Source organism: Indicator indicator, chromosome 1 (assembly GCF_027791375.1).
Source record: "Indicator indicator isolate 239-I01 chromosome 1, UM_Iind_1.1, whole genome shotgun sequence".
NCBI classification, from domain to species: Eukaryota; Metazoa; Chordata; class Aves; order Piciformes; family Indicatoridae; genus Indicator; species Indicator indicator.
In genome coordinates this window covers 129,505,400-129,525,365 of record NC_072010.1, presented here as the reverse complement: position 1 = coordinate 129,525,365, position 19,966 = coordinate 129,505,400, and the positions used below count along the sequence as shown (strand labels likewise).

At 43.2% G+C, this 19,966-nt stretch overlaps 1 protein-coding gene across 1 annotated transcript in view; it reads right to left on the bottom strand.

Annotated features, from left to right (window-relative positions):
• The window catches only part of ADGRG2 (adhesion G protein-coupled receptor G2), a 44,245-nt gene extending 24,921 nt beyond the window's left edge, over nucleotides 1–19,324 (bottom strand). The window contains exons 1-7 of the mRNA XM_054381808.1: nucleotides 19,207–19,324; nucleotides 16,402–17,019; nucleotides 8,481–8,522; nucleotides 6,048–6,086; nucleotides 4,672–4,704; nucleotides 3,403–3,444; nucleotides 1,630–1,677 (exon numbers count right to left, since the gene is read on the bottom strand). Coding sequence (XP_054237783.1) covers nucleotides 1,630–1,677; nucleotides 3,403–3,444; nucleotides 4,672–4,704; nucleotides 6,048–6,086; nucleotides 8,481–8,522; nucleotides 16,402–17,019; nucleotides 19,207–19,324 — 940 coding nt within the window. The remainder of the gene's footprint in view (nucleotides 1–1,629; nucleotides 1,678–3,402; nucleotides 3,445–4,671; nucleotides 4,705–6,047; nucleotides 6,087–8,480; nucleotides 8,523–16,401; nucleotides 17,020–19,206) is intronic.
• Between the last annotated feature and the right edge of the window lie 642 nt (nucleotides 19,325–19,966).

Genomic DNA, 19,966 nt, shown 5'->3' with positions numbered 1-19,966 from the left:
TGCCAAAGCATAGGATGTAAAATTGGGTGAGAAATCTGAAATTCTCTGTCTTTTATCACAACAAAAGGGAAACAAAAACACTTAGACTAGCTTTTTCTTTGCAATTGTTCTTTCATCACTTCCTATTGCCACAAATGAAGCAGGTTAAGGGCTTCCTTATTTTCTGTATATTCTTTGCTGGCTGTCTCTAAATTCCTTCTAGCTCTTTTGGTTTTTTTCAAAGCAGAAAATCTGCACTGCACATTACTATTAACCCAAACCCAATTCCTGCAATGAGAATAAAATGTGGGGGTAAAGACTATGTGGTGTTGCCTTAGGGATTAAAGAACTTTCAGCATACCACAATTCAGAGCATCTTTCCACAGTCCTTGAGAGCTGATAGACAAAAAGAACTTCTATGACACTTCTCTCCTTGCAGCTGCACATTCACTGCAGACTCACAGTGAGGGTGAGGATTTAGGCTGGAGATTAGGAAGAAATTCTTTCCAGTGAGGATGGTGAGACACTGGAACAGGTTGCCCAGGGAAGCTGTGGATGCCTCCTCCCTGGAGTGATCCAAGGCCAGGTTGGATGAGGCCTTGAGCAACCTGAGCTAGTGGAAGATGTCTCTGCCCACAGCAGGTGTGTTGGAACTGGATGACCTTTGAGGTCCCTTCCAATCTAAACCATTCTATGAATTTTCTTCAGCATTTTTCACAGCAGCTGTTTATCAATGAAGTGTTTTGGAAGGCAGAAATAGGCATCAAATCCCAATCTTGGACTATATTTCTGTTCACTCACATAAAGAGAACATCACTGTTCTTTCCAATTTCCTTTGTTTGTCTCTTCTGTCACATTTTGATATACAGTATGACCAGAACTGTAGCATTAGATAAATTCAGACTTTTTATCTCAGGCTTGATTCTGTACTAGTGAAGCAGTCAGTCAGTGATGTGCAAGGAATCAGCTGCATTTTCTGCCTGAGGTGAACCTAACTGAAAAATTGAAGCCCAAACATATAGAACAAGGGTCAATGGGCACAAGCTAGAACACAGAAGGTTCCTCGGCATGAGGAGATATTTCTGTTGAGGGTGATGGAGCACTGAAACAGGCTGCCCAGTGACGTTGTGGAGCCTCCTTCTCTAGAGAGACTTTCAAGACCCATCTGGATGTGTTCCTGCGTGTCCTGCCCCAGCTGCTGCTGCTTTTGTAGGGTGGTTGGATTCAATGATCTCGAGAGTTGCCTTCCAACCCCTACCACTCTATGATGGTACTTTAAAATACATGCAGGCTTTCACAATAATTCTTCTAAAGACATCAATTCTACTTCTGACACAGAGTTGGGCTCAATATGGGAGACCTTAGTGCCTATGACAGTGTACTAGTCTCTTGTTGGCTCAGGTTTGCCCTTCTTATCTGCAATCCTTTGATAAGAAACCAAAGATTGAATCCACAACAGGCTAAATATTACTTTTAAACACTCCCCCTTTTTTATATTTATCTTTTCAGAAGCTGTACAAAACTCTCCTTAAATACTCAGTAACATTTATTACAGAACTACCTTTTACCATCGCAAATAAAAGTTGTCTCATTATTCACAAGAGAAAATTTCATTGTAAGAAATAAAAAAGAAAATAGAGAGCTACTAACCTGAAGAATTGCAGACAGGTGATATGTTGCATAAAATGGTTTCTTCTGCTATAGTTTCTGGAGGGAGGAAAAAAAAAAACAACATAGTGAGTGAAAAAGTTGACTTTAAACCCTGCACAGTCATACAGATGTCCCTGCCCTGGGCAGGGGAGGTGGAACTAGATCTTTAAGGTCCCTTCCAACCTAAACCATTCTATCAATCCATGAATATTTACAACCAATTCAATGTTTTAATGCAAAGGTCTTTACCTTTTAGATCTGTTTTACACAATGTCTCTTTAGGCTTCACCTCTCTAGGCCACTTCCCATAATATTTTCCAAGACTTAGTAATTCAGAGTGAAACATGCTGGGTTTGAGTAATTTATTTTTAATAATAATTTTGAAGCATTTTGAAGGGCTTGTAATAATAGGATGAGAGGGAATGGACTGAAGCTTAAGGAGGGCAGATTGATTGATCAATAAACTTAAATTGATTGGTAAAAAATTAAGTTGATCGGTAAAAACCTAAATAGATTGATAAAAAACCTAAACAGATAAAAAAACTAAATTGATAAAAATTTGATTAATACAAAAAATTAAATTAATTGGTAAAAAACCTTAAATTGATTGATAAAAACTTAAATTCATAAAAAACTTAAATTGATTAATAAAAAATTTGATTGATAAAAGCCTTAACTTGATTGATAGAAAACTTAAATTGATCCAAAACTTAAATTGATCAAAAACTTAAATTGATCAAAAACCTAAGCAGATTGATAAAAACAAATTAATAAAAAATGTAAATTAATTGGTAAAAAAACCTGAAATTGATAAAAACTTTAATTGATTGATAAAAACTTAAACTGATTGATAAAAAACTAAATTGATTAATGAAACCAAATTGATTAATAAAAAATTTAAATTGGTAAAAAAACTTAAATTGATCAAAAACTTAAATTGATTCATAAAAAATTAAATTGATAAAAACCTAAATTGATTGATAAAAAAATTAAATTCATAAAAAATTTAACTTGACTGATACAAAAATTACATTGATAAAAAAGTTAGACTCATCAATAAAACACAAAATTGTTTGATAAAAAAGGAAATTGATAAAAAATGAAATTGATAAAAATTTAAACTGATTGATAAAAAACTTAAACTGATAAAAAGTTGATTGATAAGAAAGTTAAATTGATCATTAAAAAACTTAAATTGATTGTTAAAAAATTAAATTGATAAAAAACTTAAACTGACCCAAAAAAAATTAAATTGATAGATGAAAAATTATATTCAGCCTTCTCCTACAGATGGACCTGCCCTGAGAACATCATGACCAGATTCAGTCTGTTTCATCTACTAAAGGCATGAAGAACTGGGTGGTTTTCTTATTTAAATATGATCCCTGAGACTGTGTTCCAAGGCTTTGAGTGACCTGGGCTAGTGGAAGGTGTCCCTGCCCATGGCTTGGAACTGAATGATCTTTGGGGTCCCTTCTAACCTAAACCACTCTCTGCATCTATGAATCTTTAACCTTTGGCTCTGACTTAGAAAATGACCAAAGTCCTTTGCATGCACCTATGTAGACAAGCATGGCAGAATCAGACCTGCCAGACTGGAGATCAATGTGAAGTCAAGCAGATTGTTAATATGAGACACTGTAATACAAAAAAAAAAAAGATCTAACTTAAAAAAAAAAAAAAAAACAAACTCGGAAGCAGACCTCCTGAACTTACACACACTTCACTTTTGAGAAGCATAGAAGAAGGTCAGGGGTGATGTATGAATCCTACCTGGTGTTGTGGTGAGGTAAGAATCAGTTATGTGAAGAGTTTCTGTTAAAAAAAGGAAAAAAGAAAGAAAGAAAGGGAAAAAAAAGGCAAGTTTTAAAGTTAAGGTTTTCTACTGGAAATTTAAAGTCCTATGAAATCACAGCACAAAAATAAGTTTCTGCTTTAGACAGTCTTCCTGGGAGGAGTGTAAACACATCATCATTTATAAGGGAATTAAGTTACTTTCACACACAATCACAGAGTCTTAAGGGTTGGAAGGGACCTCTAGAGATCATCCCTGGGGAAGAGAAGGCTCTGGGGAGACCTTAGAACAGCCTTCTAGTACCTGAAGGGGTCCTTCAGGAAAGCTGGACATTCTACAAGGGCTCGTAATGACAGGACAACAGGGAACAGATTGAAGCTGAAGGAAGGCAGACTCAGGCTGGAGATTAGGGAGAAATTCTTTCCAGCGAGGGTGGTGAGACACTGGAACAGGTTGCTCATGGAGGCTGTGGATATCCCCTCCCTGGAGGTGCTCAAGGCCAGGTTGGATGAGGCCTTGAGCAACCTGGTGCTCTTGCCCATGACCAGAGAGGATAACCAGGTCAGGAATCTCTTCATGCTTTATCCACTTACATCTCTTTTACTGCTTTCTGTCAGCAATGTTGCTAAATTCCAAAAATGGTGTTCAAGGCCAGGTTCAAGGATGAGGCCTTGAGCAACCTGGGCAGGTGGAAGGTGTCCCTACTCATAGCAGGGTTGTAGGAACTAGATGATCTTTGGGGTCCCTTCCAACCCAGACCATTCTAGGAATCTATGAAGCTGCTCCTTGTTTTCATTAGGAAAGAAAACAAAAGGCTTAGCAAGCTGCTGTGATCTTCTTTACTGGTCCTATTTGGCAACTCATTGCATGAACACACACTGTGTGCTTTTAAGGAATGGGGTGTACCTTTTAACTATGTAAAAATGCTTTAAACAGCATCAGAAGGTACAGGAAACAGAAGTTCTATCTATAGAGACACCAAATCCCTACATGTCCTGTAAAAATAAATATGCTCACATTGGGTTTTGTAGTATTTTGAATAAGAAAGGAAAAGTTATCAGCTCAGTGGCAGTCAAGTGCACTTCAAAATCCTACCCATGTGGACTCACAATACAGACTGTAGATAAATATGAAGTTGAAGACCATGTAAGATACAATTTGGAATTATTATTAAAACAAGGCAAATTTTTGACCAATGCAACAAACATCAGCCCTCAGACCTTACCTCTCTTCATACTAACTCTCACCTGCAGATGGTGTGGTCTCCTCTGAAGTCGTATCTAAAGAATAAAAATTAACAACAGTAAACTACATAAAAATAAAAGTAAAATAGTAAATTAAACAAAACTGCATTTAACTAAATCTAAATAAGAGAAACATTAATAAAAATCTTGCCTGAAGAGTTTATAGGATAGGTGATAAAAGTAACAAGAGAAGAGTCTGGAAAACAAAAAAAAAAAAAAGAGGAAAGAGGTAAAAATTGTATGAATATAATGGTTTCTTTCTGTGAATTTTGGACAAAAAAGATCAAGCATGCAAAATTTCCAACAGGAACTGAGTATTACTTAAGTTGCACTTTAAGAACAACTGCAGTGCTTCTCAAGAGTGGTCAGATTATTTCCAATATTTATGTTCAAGTAATGTTCACACAATCACAGAATGTTAGGGCTTGGAAGGGACCTCCAGGGATCATCCAGTCCAACCCCCCTGCCAGAGCAGCAGCACCCAGGGCAGATCACACAGGAACACAGCCAGGGGGCTTTGCAATGGCTCCAGACAAGGAGACTCCACAACCTCTCTGGGCAGCCTGCTCCAACCTTCTGCCACCCTCACAGGCAAAAAGCTTTCCCTTCTCTTGCCCTGGCATCTCCTCTGCTCCAGCTGGCACCCAGTGCCCCTTGTGCTGTCCTTGGCCAGCCCTGAGCAGAGCCTGGCTCTGTCCTCCCCACACTGCCCTGCACATCTTTCTCCCCAGCACTGAGGGCAGCCCTTAGGCTCCTCTGCTCCCAGCTCCAAGCCCCAGCTGCTTCAGCCTGGCCTCACAGGCAGCTGTTCCACTGCCTGCAGCAGCTTGGGGGCTCTAGAGCAGTTCCCTGAGATCCTTCTTGAACTGTGGGGCCCAGAACTGGACACAATATTCCAGATGTTGCCTCACCAGGGCAGAGTAGTGTGTGGGGAGAGAACTTCTCTGGATCTACTAAGCACAGTCCTTCTAATCCTCCCCAAGATGCCATTGGAATTCTTGGCTACAAGGGCACACTGCTGGCTCATGGTCATTCTGTTGTCTATCAGCACCCCAAGATCCCTTTTACCAGAGCTGCTCTCCAACAGGTCAGTCCCCGGGCTATACTGGTCCATGGGGGTGCTCTTTCCCAGATACAAGACTCTAAACTTTACTAGACTAAAGGCTGTTGATCAAGCAATTTGCAACTATTTCATCCTCAAGCATAACCTATTTCATCACAAAGCAAAATGTTCTCTTCAAAACATAAACAATGAAGACCTTAAATGTTGGAACTCATTTACACGACAACTTTTCTGCATTATCTCAGAAAAAAAGGCAGATTTATCTACCAGGAAATAACAAACATTGCAATAATCAGTAAACTCCTGATTTCCTTACCAGAAATGGTCGTTGCAGCTGATTCTCCTGAATTTTCAGCTTTTGTTTCAGAGAGGTCAAAAAAGACAAGAAGGGGGGGGAGGGAAGAAGATAATGAACTTTCAGACAAACAGAACCATGCTCAGCAGCCTCTCTTTCTGCATTTCCTGCAGTCACCACAAGAGGGCAACACTTGCTCAGCAGAGGAATGCTTCCAGGTTGTCAAAAAGGGCAGATACAGCAATTTCTGATTGAAAAAAACAACACTATTTTTATGAATTCAAAAAGAAATGCACCTGGGTGGGTTTGAAGGTCTCCAGAGAAGGAGACTCTAGATAAGAACAACTCTTCTAGGGTTGGGTATCACAGGATCACAGACGTTAGAGGTTGAAAGGGACCTCCAGAGATCACTGAGTCCAACTCCCCTGCTAGAACAAGAGCACCTAGAGCAGGCTGCACAGGAATGCTTCCAGGTGGGTTTTGGAAGTTTCCAGAGGAGACTCTGCATAAGAAGAACTCTTCTAGGGCTGGGTATTACAAAATGACAGAATGTTAGGGGTTGGAAGGGACCTCCAGAGATCACTGAGTCCAACCCCCCTGCCAGATCACCTAGAGCAGGCTGCACAGGAACTATGCAGGTGTGTTTTGAAAAGTCTCCAGAGAAGGAGACTCTGGGTCTGAAGAACTCTTCTCAGACTTTGTATAATTACACTGAGACTTGCCATTTCAAATTTATCCCATGCATATCTGCTCTCCTTTCTACCCTGCAAAAAAACCCAAAGCAGAATTACCTAAAGTTAATTCATACTCCAATCTTGATAGGAGCCAGCCAGCTATTTATACAGCAAACAGCATCCACTGAATCTTTTGATGTTGGTTACAGCCAGCAATTTGATCAAAGAGAAATTAGGAAACTTGATATCTGGTTCACAGAGTCACTTCCAAGTTAGCTCTTTTGTTCACTGAGTGGATTGTGACAGTGTCACCAACAAGTTATCACACAACCAACCTAAAAACCAGCTGGCTGCAAGCCCAGCTTGGATGAGACCTTGAGCAGCTGAGTCTAGCTGAGAGGTGTCCCTGTCCATGGTGGGGAAGTTAGAGTAAATGATCTCTGAGGTCCCTTCCAACCTGAGTCATTCTGTAATTCTATGAAATACAAAACACTATTTTAAAAGCAGACTTCAGGTCCTGCTCTGGCAGGGGGGTTGGACTGGATAATCTCTGGAGGTCTCTTCCAACACTAACATCCTGTGGTATTTCAGCATCTTCCCTCAGAATTTGAAAGCTACTCAAAACACACTAATGATGCTGCAAAAGCCTTTCCTACTGTTGTAGAAGACTTAAGTCAAGGATAGCAACGCTTCTGCAGAACCCCAGAATTTTTGGGGGTAAAGAAGGAGTTTCTGAAATGCTAATCACTTGTGGGGCTCCTCGCTTGTCTTATTGAAAACTTAGGAATAGCTTCTTTCAAAAGGATAAATGTAAATATAATTGCTGCAATGAAAGGAGAACAGGAGTCACCTCTGTGACCTGAATTACACAGAATGTCAGGGGTTGGAAGGGACCTCAAAAGCTCATCTAGTCCAACCCCCCTGCCAGAGCAGATCACACAGGAACACAGCCAGGCAGGTTTTGAACATCTCCAGAGAAGGAGACTTCACAACTCCCCTGGGCAGCCTGCTCCAGTGTTCTGTCACCTTCACAGGGAAAAAAAAAATTCCTCATGGTTCCATGGAACTTCCTATGCCTCAGCTTCCACCATTGCCCCTTGTGCTGGCATTGGGCATCACCCAGCAGAGCCTGGCTCCATCCTCTTGGCATTCATCTTTTACAACTTGATCAACATGAACAAGGTCACCCCTCAGGCTCCTCCTCTCCAAGCTGAAGAGCCCTCAGCTCCCTCAGTCTCTCCCCATAAGGAAGATGTTCCACTCCCTTAAGCATTTCTGTGGCTCTGTGCTGGACTCTCTCAAGTAGTTCCCTGAGGTCCTTCTTGAATGAGGAGCCCAGAACTGGACACAATATTCCAGATGTGGCCTCAGCAGGGCAGAGTAGAGGGGCAGGAGAACCACTCTCCATCTACTAACCACAGCCCTTCTAATCCACCCCAGGATACCCTTGGCCTTCTTGGCCACAAGAGCACACTGCTGGCTCATGGTCAACCTCCCATCCACTAGGACCCCCAGGTCCTTTTCCCCTTCACTGTTCTCCAAAAGCTCACTGTTCTCCCCAGCCTATACTGAATTTCCTTTTCTATGGAAAATTACTGATGCTGCTTGCAGCACAAAATATGCTAATAAGCCACAAGGATGGTATGGGAAATTCATTTGCAAACATTGACATATTGGTCATTATCTCCATGAATTAGAGAGGAATTCTTCTTTCTAAAAGAGACACTTCCCAAAAGATGAAGGAAACTGGGGGCAAAATTACAGAGGAGCCCAAATTTACCTGTTACTTGTGTTCTGCCAGGCAACGTAGCAGTAGTTTCAACTGCAAAGGAAGAAGAATTTTCATTAGGAGCAGAAAGTTTTGGATATATCTTTGTACACATGCAGATAGACACACAACACTCCTTTTTAAACACAATCTTTGCAGATGTGCTGCTCACCTTCATTCAAGAGGTTGGCAAAACTACTTTGCATCCACTGAGCAATGGGGTTTGAACTCTTTTGTTGTTGTTTGGGTTTTTTTTCCTCTGTTTATCAATTTTATATTTATATAAGACACAGATTAGGCTGTGAGCTTTCCCATTGCCCTTCCATTGCCAATACATTCAGAAATACTTTGAGGACATTTGTTGGAGTGAAGGAGAGGCAGACTAAGTAGCAACAACCAGAAATGCAACAGGTACCCACAACTGTGCTTTCACACAGCTGCTTTTGCAGAACTGTGGTAAAGAAATGCTGATGAATTATTCAAGTAATGAACTGTTGGTTTAACATCAGTTGGGTAAGAGAGGGATGCTTTATTCCATATATATTTACAAATTACACAAGATGTACTTTGAGAATACATCCACATCACACAATGCATATACAACACATAGAAAACTGCTCACAAAGAACATCCCCAAGAGAGACGTAGACAGTCTTAAGAGGTGGGCTCAAGCCAAACTCATGAAGTTCAACAAGGTCGAGTGCAAAGTCCTACAGCTGGGTCAGGGTAAACCCAAGCACAAATAGAGGCTGGGTGAGGATTGGCTCCAGAGCAGTCTGGAGGAGAAGGACTTGGGAGTGTCAGCTGATGAAAAACTCAACATAAGCCAGCAATGGTCCCTGGCAGCCCAGCAGGCAGCTGTGTGCTGAGCTGCATCCAGAGCAGGGAGAGCAGCAGCACAGGGAGGGGATTCTGTCCCTCTGCTCTGCTCTGCTCACACCCCACCTGCAGCACTGCCTCCAGTTCTGGGGCCCCCAGGAAAAGAGGGACACGGAGCTGCTGGAGTGGGTCCAGAGGGGGCCACAAAGGTGATCAGAGGCCTGGAGAACCTTCACTATAAGGACAGTCTGGGAGAGTTGGGGCTGTTCAGCCTGGAGAAGAGAAGGCTCTAGGGAGACCTTAGAGCAGCCTTCCAGTTCCTGAGGAAGCCTACAAGAAGGCTGGAACATTTAATAAGGGCTTGTACTGACAGGACAAGAGGGAATGGACTGAAGTTTGAGGAGGGCAGATTGAGACTGCAGATTAAGAAGAAACTCTTTCCAGTGAGGGTGGTGAGATACCAGCACAAGGTTGCTCAGGGAAGTTGTGGATGTCCCTCCAGGCTGGATGAGGCCTCGAACAACGCGTTCTTGAGGGAGGTGTCCCTGCCTATGGCATTAAGGTCCCTTCCAACTTAAACCATTCTATGAATCTGAACAATGAGCAGATGATCAAGCTGTCAGAAATGAAGTGGCTTAGGTGGACCTGGACTGGGAATGAAAAGGGGAGCTGTTTTTTTCTGGCTCAGTGGGCACATGAAACATGACCCCTCTGCTGTAGAGACAGGCTGAGGGAGCTGGGGGTGTTCAGCCTGGAGAACAGACAGCTCCAGGGAGGCCTTAGAGCTGCCTTCCAGCACCTGAAGGGATCCTACAGGAAGGCTGCAGAGGGACTTTTCATGAGGGTGTCTAGAGACAGGACAAGGGGGAATGGTTTGAAGATGAGGGAGAGCAGGGTTAGACTGGAGCTGAGGAAGAAGTTCTCCAGTATAATGGTGGTGAGACTCTGGAAGAGGCTGCCCAGGTAGGCTGTGGATGCCTTCTCCCTGGGGCTGTTGAAGGCCAGGCTGGATGAGGTTTTGAGCAGCTGCCCAGGGCAGAGAGATTGGAGTGAATGATCTGTGAGGTCCCTTCGAACCTGAGCCATTCTGTGATCCTATGATTCTAAGAAAACAATGAACCCTAAAACTGCCAAATGCTTCCAAAAACAAACCCAGCAGCACAGAGAGCCAAATCACATAAATGTCAGACATGGATATGGAGTCGGCTAGTGCAGCAAATGATGATGGCAGGCTCTGGGCAGCACTTGCTTCTGGACACAAATCTAACCATAACTGCTCTTACAGCACAATATTCAGGTGCCTACAGTTGCTAGAAACGATCATAGAGGATGAAACGTATCACTGATCAAGGTGCAGCATTAAGTTTACTGAGCAATCACCTTTGCATACAGAAAGGAGGAAGGAGAGGCTGTCATACTTCATTTAATTTCACTTACTTTTGTCAGCCCTCCTTTACTGCTGTGCTTAAAAGAACTGGAAAGAAAAAAAATGGATAGAACTGATTTGGAGCAGGATTAAAGTCCAGCTTCAAATATCCCTGAAGCTGACATGTAAAAATGAAAGCAAATTAACTCAAGATGTGCTAATTGCACTTAGGTTGTTCACTATCAATACAGAGCAAGAAAATCCTTATATCTGTGAAATCTCCTTTTATTTGCTCCATTAATTTTTAGTTGCAACACTGTTAGTTTAGGATCATCACATTAACAACTTGAATTTCCTGTTCCAAAACAAGACATTATAAATTGTGTAAGAATTTTCTCTAATAGAGAACACTCTGTGAGAATCCAAACACCAAATAAACAGACAAGGGGAGGCTGGATGATGGCCTGGGCAGCCTGATCTTGTTGGGGATGTCCCTGGTGACTGTGGGAAGGTTGGACTGGATGAGCTTTGGAGGTCCCTTCCAACCAAATGCAATCTGTGAATCTCTGACTGTTGGTGCAAGGCGAATGTAAGAAAATGTGGGAAGTTTCTGTTCACTTCAGATCTGTTACTTTGGCCAGATCATTTTAGCATCCTTAACAGAAAATTCAGGTGCAGTATTTTTAGTTCAGTATTGATGTGACACAGGTTTTTAGGAAATTGGGTTAGATTTTATCCAACCTCCCTGCCATGGGCAGGAACACCTTCCACTAGACAAGGTTGATCAAGACCTCATTCAACCTGGCCTTGGGCACCTCCAGGGAGGAGGCATCCACAGCCTCCCTGGGCAACCTCTTCCAGTGTCTCACGACCCTCACTCCAAAGAATTTCTTCCTAATCTCCATGCTAAATCTGCCCTCCTCAAACTTCAATCCATTCCCTCTTCTCCTATCACTACAATCCCTTGTCAAAAGTCCCTTCCCAGCTTTCTTGTAGCCCCCTTCAGAGACTGGAAGGCTGCTCTGAGGTCTCCCCAGAGTCACCTTTTCTCCAGGCTGAACAGCCCCAAATCTCTCAGCCTGTGCAATAAGCCTCCTCTGAACCCTCTCCAGCAGCTCCCTGTCCCTCTTGTGCTGGGGGCCCCAGAACTGGAGGCAGTGCTCTATGTGGGGTCTGAGCAGAGCAGAGCAGAGGGGCAGAATCCCCTCCCTGTGCTGCTGCTCTCCCTGCTCTGGATGCAGCTCAGCACACAGCTGCCTGCTGGGCTGCCAGGGACCATTGCTGGCTCCTGGGGAGTTTGTCATCAGCTGACACCCCCAAGGCTCCTCCACACTGCTCTCTTTTAACTGTTTGTATGAAGCAGTGCATTAGACATTGAGGTGAATCAAATCACTTCTCTGGCAGGCTTTCCAAAAAGCTCCTTCCTTTGACAGCAGAGGGAGGCAAGAAGCGCAAAGCAAGAGAAGGCCAAAGCTGCCTTGTGTTAACAGGTACAAAGTAGAGCGATGCATGACTCACCAAACAGGCACTCCAGAGGCAGGTATTTTTTTCCCCATCACATTTACTTCCTTTAAGAGCTTCTAGAGGTTTTTATACCTTTCTGCCCTTCCAGTTTTAGAAAGAAAACTGTATTGGGGCACAAAGATTTTATTTTTTCATCTCCAACTTTATGATGCACTCAAACATAAGGCTACAGCTCACCCAACAGTCTGGATGAATGGATGAGTGGCAGCTGCATTTCCACTTTCTGCCTGAGGAGGTAAAGCCCTGGGACTCCACCCTCCCTTCCAGGAAAGCTGATCCTGTCATCAGAAGTGCACACAGCTTGGGAAATCTTCAACATGAGTCTACATCATGCCTCCTGTTGACCACACCTGCAAGCTAGAACAACAACCCAAACTTTTCTTTTTTCCTTAAGCATGCAAAAGCAAAGTAGTCACCCAGGGCACCAGTCACTTCCCATTTCTCCCATCAACACTGGACTGCTTTGGACCCACAAACCTTGAAACCTCCTCCAAAAACACCAGTAGCAGGCTCAGCAATATTGGGAGTTAAAAGGATTCAGAGAGTCATAGAATACCAGGTTGGAAGGGACCTCAAGGATCATCTAGTAGGACACAAGGAGAGGAGGGGGCAACAACTTCATCTTGAAAGTTTGACAGTTAAAAAGTTTTTTTTAAAATCTAAAATGCCAGATCACAACCACTACATAGTATTTATGCAGAAAGAAAAAACAAAGGCAAGCAAAAGCAAGAGGCACTGGGCTCCTGCTGCTAAAAGCCAGGGCACTGACACTGCTGGCAGTGCTTTCCTGTCAGTGATGCTATTTCCAGTCATACCTTAAATCATCTCTTCTATTTACTCCTTGAAATCTGTAAAAGCTATCCAGTCAGCTCCCTGCTCCTTTGCATAAACGCAGTGTAACACTTTGGGTGTTTATATTTGGGTTGATAATGTCACTGTTTAATGTGTAACTGCAGTGACTAATGTTTAAACAGGACATTTCTTCCAGCTGTCAAGTTGGCTTGAAGGCAACTTGCAAATAGCCCACAGGAAAATGACAACTGAAGAGCTGGTGCCCACACACTACTGCCACACATTACTGTCATTTCTTTTCAAGCATTTAGTGTTTTTAACTCAGGTGTTTTCTGCTGGGTTTGGATTCTTTTAATCACCCAGAGCTTTATATTCCTTATGCAATTTTTTTCCCCCTGGATTACAGAATCATAGAATTGTCAGGGTTGGAAGGGACCTCAAGGCTCAGCCAGTCCCAACCCCCCTGCCATGGGCAGGGACACCTCACACCACAGCAGGTTGCTCACAGCCACATCCAGCCTGGCTGCAAAACCCTCCAGGGATGAGGCTTCCACCACCTCCCTGGGCAACCTCTGCCAGTCTCTCACCACCCTCATGGGGAAGAATTTCTTCCTAACAACCAGTCTGAATCTACCCATTTCTATTTTTTTTTCCATTCCTCCTAGTCCTATAGTCACCTGACACCCTAAAAAGTCCCTCAGCAGCTTTTTGTTTATACAGACATAGAAGTGATATCATAGAATCACAGAATGTCAAGGGTTGGAAGGGACCTCCAGAGATCATCCAATCCAACCCTCCTGCCAGAGCAGCATCACCCAGGGCAGCTTGCACAGGAACAAACCCAGGAGGCTATGGAATGTCTCCAGAGAAGGAGACTCCACAACCTCTCTGGGCAGTCTGTTCCAGGGCTCTGGCACCCTCACCACACAGAAGTGTCTCCTCATGCTGAGGTGGAGCCTCCTGTGCTCCAGCTTGTACCTCTTGTTCCTTGTCCTGTCACTGGACACTACCACAAAGAACCACAGCCAGCCCTCAGATATTTATAGACTTTGATCAGATCCCCTCTCAGTCTTCTGTTCTCCAGACTAAACAGCCCCAGGGCTCTCAGTCTTTATTCATAGCAGAGATATTCAAGTACCACAATCATCCTCAGAGCTCTCCACTGGTCTCTCTCCAGCAGATCCCTGTCTCTCTTGAATAAGAGTCCAGAATTGGACACAACATTCCAGATATCCATTGATATTGTCCACATTAAATATTCATACTCCAGGCACTCATTTAAATATTCCACATTAAATATATAGCTAAAGAGGAATCATTCTTTAAAGAACAAGATAAAGAACTCTTCCACTGTTGGCATCTGGAAGAGTGAACACATCTTTCTTCATTTACATACTTCTAAACCCCAGGAGATGATTGTTGAAGTGAGACACACTCAATCTGTGCACCCCTTCTCCACATCACAGCTGTTATGCTACTTCTCATTCCTAGCAAAATGGGAATTACCACAGGAACCTGAGGAATGCAAGTGGCAGGTTTGTGACACACACAGTGTGGGGCCTCCTTCTCTCTTTGGCCTTTCCTGCAGTATTTACACCTGCTGAGCAAGCAATGACTACATCAAGCAGAAGGAAACCAGAAGACTATGAGCCTGGAAGAAGGAGTTGCTTTCTTAACTGCAATCTAAAAGTTTACTACTGCTAAGTCCTATTAGTCCAAGAAATGTGGTCAGCCTTTGTCACAACCTGGGAAGTGGTCAGGCATGCCCTTCCTGGCAAATGTGCAGAAGATATGTGGCTACTACAGAGGTAATAACAGCATCTTCTGGAGAGGGAACTACTTGGTTAAAGGTGAGCATGCCTTTAAGTACTAAGCATGTGTGTGAATCTTACCAGAATCAACATTCTGCATCCAGCTCTGAAGCCCTCCGCACAGGAAGGACATGGACCTGATGGAATGAGTCCAGAGGAGGGCCACAAAAATGATCCAGGGGTTGCAAGACCTCTGCTACAAGGACAGGCTGAGGAAGCTGGGGTTGTTCAGCCTGGAGAAGGCTCCAGGGAGACCTAAGAGCAGCCTGCCAGTACCTGAAGGGAGCTACAAGAAGGCTGCAGAGGGACTGTTCCCAGAGGCCTGCAGGGACAGGACGAGGGGCAGTGGTTTGAAATGAGAGAAGAGCAGATTGAGATTGGATATTAGGAACAGATTCTGTATCATGAGGGTGGTGGAACACTGCAACAGGTTGCCCAGGGAGCTAGTTAAAGCTCCATCCCTGAAAATCTTCGAAGTGAGGCTGGTCAAGGCTGTGAGCAACCTGATCTGTTGGAGGCTGTCCCTGCTGACTGCAGAAGGGTTGGACTGGATGACCTTTGGAGGTCCTTTCCAATCCAAACCATTCTGTGGTTCTTTGATTCTGTTAGACCTCACATGGTTAAGAAAAAAAAAAAAAAGAAACACATTTTTTATAATCTGGAAAACTCTTATAAAACAAGTAACACAATCACAAGAAAAAAAGAATTTCAAGTGTCAACAAAAAGGTGGCCAAAGGAGGCAAGGAAACTTCAGCTCAGAATGGCACATAAAGTAAATCTCAATTTATTATGGAGTGCATCATTGTCCAACAGATGAACAGCTTATACTGCACAAAGATTTTGAGTGATTAAGCAAAACAGAAAACATCTGACTGAAGATTTTACAAACTGCTGTTTGATGTAGGCACAAAATACCAACCCAGCCATAAAATAAAAAATGCAGAACTTGTCCTGCAGCACAACTCTGACTGCAATTCACCACTTCCTTTTCACCTTCTGTGCCTATGCAGGAGGCATAACCCGACCCCAAGCTCCACTCCTCTGCCAGTTGTATTCTTTGCAGATGCAGAATCAAAACTTTCTGATGACTTTAGACTAGAATCACAGAATGGTTTGGGTTGGAAGGGACCTCCAAAGGTCATCCAGCCGAACCCCCCTGCAGTCAGCAGGGATATCCTCCACTAAACCAGGTTAACCAGAGCCTTGTCCAGCCTCACCTTGAAGATCTCCAGGGATGGAGCCTCAAGTACCTCCCTGGGCAACCTGTTTCAGTGTTCCAGCAGCCTCATGGTACAGAACTTGTTGCTAACATCCAATCTAAATCTGCTCTGCTCTCATTTCAAACTATTGCCACTCGTCCTGTCCCTGTAGGCCTCTGGAAACAGGCCCTCTGCAGCCTTCATTCCACAGAAGTTTAGAGTCTTTACAGGATGGTTGCCATGTCTGTTGCATTGGGATCAAAGCTGGTGACAGCTGCAGATCCTCATAGCATCTCAGGAAGCATTTAGCTAGAAGTGACTAATAAAGACTTTTTACAATCTGGAAGAGAATTACTAAAACAATTTCAGATAACTTGTGACAAAAGCACAATTTCAGCAACAGTGGTGCAGTGGTTACTTACCACATGGCAGAGAGTTGTCCTCTTCTACTGTCACATTATAGAGCCAGTCCTCCTTTCTCCAGCGTATCACACCGCTGTCCTTGCAGTCATGAGACTGCCTTAGATCTGCTTTATCCCACATCCTGAGCATGTACAACTCCCCTGTCATCCCCAGCTTAGGTGACACAGCTGTACCTGGCAGCTTTGAACAGCCAAGTAAGAACTTCCCTTTCCCAGGGAGATTAACTTTCCCAGGTAGTTTTTTGTTTGCTTCTTTGGTTCCATTTATGAATAACTTCATCTCCTCGTCTTCACTTTTCCACTGGACACATATTTCATACCAAGTGTTCTCATGAAGTTTTGCTTTTGTATTTATTTGTTTTCCAAACAACCATATCCTCACTTCACCACCATCTCCTGTAAGTCCAAGCTCATACTCCTCTCCAGAGGGATTGGTGTGAGGTGTTTCTTGATAGTACACATAGGCTGTCCAAGGTCTGTCTGAGGAATACAGCTTGACGTGCACACAGACAATGAATTCTTTCAAGGGATGCAAAGAAATCCTTGGTGACATAATCCAAGGATCTTCACATGCAGTCTTAAAAACAGCTTTGTATTTTCCTAGGAAACCCTCCTGATCTGAAAAAAAAAAAAAAAAGGAAAAAAAAAAAGCAAAGTTGATTTGTAAAATTATTTTTGTTTTTAAAAGGATCTTCTATAAGAGTGTTAATTCTTCCATGTGTGTCCTTGCAACCAAGAAGGCCAATGGCATCCTGGGGTGCACCAAGAAAAGTGTGGCCAGAAAGTCTAGGGAGGTTCTCCTCCCCTCCTCTACTCTGCCCTGCTGAGATCACACTTGGAATACTGTGTCAAATTTGGGGCTCCCCAATTCAAGAGACAGAGACCTGATGGAGAGAGTCCAAGGGAGAGCCACAAGGATGACTGGGGGACTGGAACATCTCTGCAGGGGGGTTGGAACTAGATGATCTTTAAGATCCCTTCCTACCTAAACCATGCATCTGTGAAAACAGATCACCAGCTTTCATCAGGTCACTTGTGAATCAGGAATGTGTTCAGCTTTTCCATCTTTGAAGCACAGGGCTCTCAAATTTATTTTTGAATTGAAACAAATGAAAAACAGGAGGAAATTCCAAACTTCCAAGTGCAGGTTGATAAATAGAAGCTACCAGGTAGACAAAATATCAACCCAGACTCACAGAAAGTCATTACTTGCTGCATACTATAACTACAGTGGTGATCATTAAGCAAGGCCTGATGATTAAACTGACAAAAGAGTTCACTTACTCCTCTGGAAACAGCAAAGTCTGGCCCAGTTTGCCTTGAACAGTAAAAAAAAAAATGCCAAAAAAGGTGCCACAATTACAGGAATAAATACCAACACTACATGAATTGTTACAAGAAAGGCTTGGGAACGTTTTTATGCTGTTTGTGCTCAAAGAATGCTGGAAAAGCACAAAGGAAATCACAGCATGTCACTGTTCCAAGTCAAAAACCTGCAGTACAGCTTACATTAGTTAGAAATTAATTATCAACAAAGCTAAGCCTGTTGTGGGTAGATGTAAAACAAGTAAGAGATGATATTACTTTAAAGCTCTTGGAAGTTCTGTTAATCATTGCTGATTTTCTTTAGCAATGGTACTTGTGGGCTGCAGCCCATCTGTGGTCATAGAATTGAGGAACTGGAACTGGCTGTGTTCTGAGAGTGGCAGAGTTCCTCTAGGGCACAGAATCATAGAATGGTTTGGGTGGGAAGGGACAGGTTCTGTACCGTGGGGGTGCTGGAATACTGCAACAGGTTGCCCAGGGAGATGGTTAAGGCCCCATCTGTGGAGATATTCAAGGTCAGGCTGGACAAGGCTCTGGGCAACCTGATCCAGTGGAGGATGTCCCTGCTGACTGCAGGGGGCTTGGACTGGAGGAGCTTTGGAGGTCCCTTCCAACCCAAACCATTCTATGATTCTTTGATTCTACTGTACCGTGTACAAAACCATCATCATATCAGTTACCTGATTGGTACAAAAACCTTTTGAATTTATTTCTTATTCACAGGTAAGAAGCCTAGACTGCCATGTTCAGATATATCATTTCTGTTACATGTTTTGGACCTTGTTGCTTTTTCCCTAGCTATAACCATATCCACAGCCAAGGGCAATGCAGGAGATGTTCTACACCCATATACACACTAAGCAGAGTGAATCATAGAATGGCTTAGGTTCGAAGGGACCTCAGAGCTCATCTACTCCAACCTCCACACTATGAGCAGGGACACCTCTCAACTAGACTCAGTTGCTCAAGGTCTCATCCAGCCTGGCCTTCAACACCCCCAGGGAGAAGACATCCACAACAGGTTCCAGAGTCCCACCATCCTTGTCCTTCAGAAAGTCTTCCTAAGATCCAGTCTAACCCTGCTCTGCCTCAGCTTCAAACCATTCTCCCTTGCTCTACTGAAGTTCAGAGGATCATCTGGTGTCTAAGAGCAGTGTAAAAGGTTTAACACCACGCTCTGAAAACAGCAACACTTCCAGTTAAGAAAAAAAGAGCAAGAAAGTAATTTGTCTTGTTCTTACAGATTGTGTTTACATCCCCTCCTCATCCACAGCCAAAAGGTTACATGAAACAAAACTGATTAGTTGTTTATGAAAGCCAATACTCTAAACAGAGAGATTCATCTCTTGTTAATGGTCGGTTTTTTCTCTTGATTTCAACTTGCCTGTTCTGAATCTATTCTAAAGCCTTATTCACCAAGTCTAATTCTTATTTATTTGGAAAACCAACACTAGGAAAATCAGGAAAAAATTGTCTTACCTTTGCCTGCCATAGCCAGGAACAAATGAAGTAAAAGGACTGCTAGAACAACCCTGAACCTCAAGAAAACCTCCTGTATTCTGCCAACACAGCAGTTCTGTTTTCCCCAGGCAACCATTCTAGAAGAAAAAATAAATAAACCAGAGTGACTAGGAAAGAAAAAAAGAAAAGTGCAGGTGTGTAGATACTATGACAAAATGTTTCCAACCCAAGAGTGCAAATCTTTTCGCCTCTGTTATATTGGGAATGCATCATACAGAAATTCACAAACACTCTGTACATTGTGAAGTCATCCAGAAAGAAAGAGCTGTTTACTGAAAGGAAAAAAACCAAACCCCATAAAAACTCTCCCTCAAGCTCTGTTTCTCCAAAGACTTACATCAGAGCATGGCCCAAAGCCCTTCTACAAATCACAGGATGATAAGGATTGGAAGGGACCTCTGGAGATGATCTAGTCCAACTCCCACATCAGATAGGTTCACCTAGAGAATGTTGCACAGGATAGTGTCCAGGCAGGTTTTCAATCACACCAGAGAAGACTCCACAACCTCTCTGGGCAGCCTGTTTGCCCTCTTGGCCACAAGAGCACATTGCTCCCCAGCCTATCCAGCTCCATGAGGTTGTTCTTTCTCAGGTGCAAGACTCTATCCTTGCCCTTGCTGAATTTCATTCAATTTCTCCCTGCCCAACTCTCCAGCCTGTCTGGAAAGTAAGGGCTCAGGCACAGATTTGTTCCTTCTTGTTTGCTCTCCATGGAGAC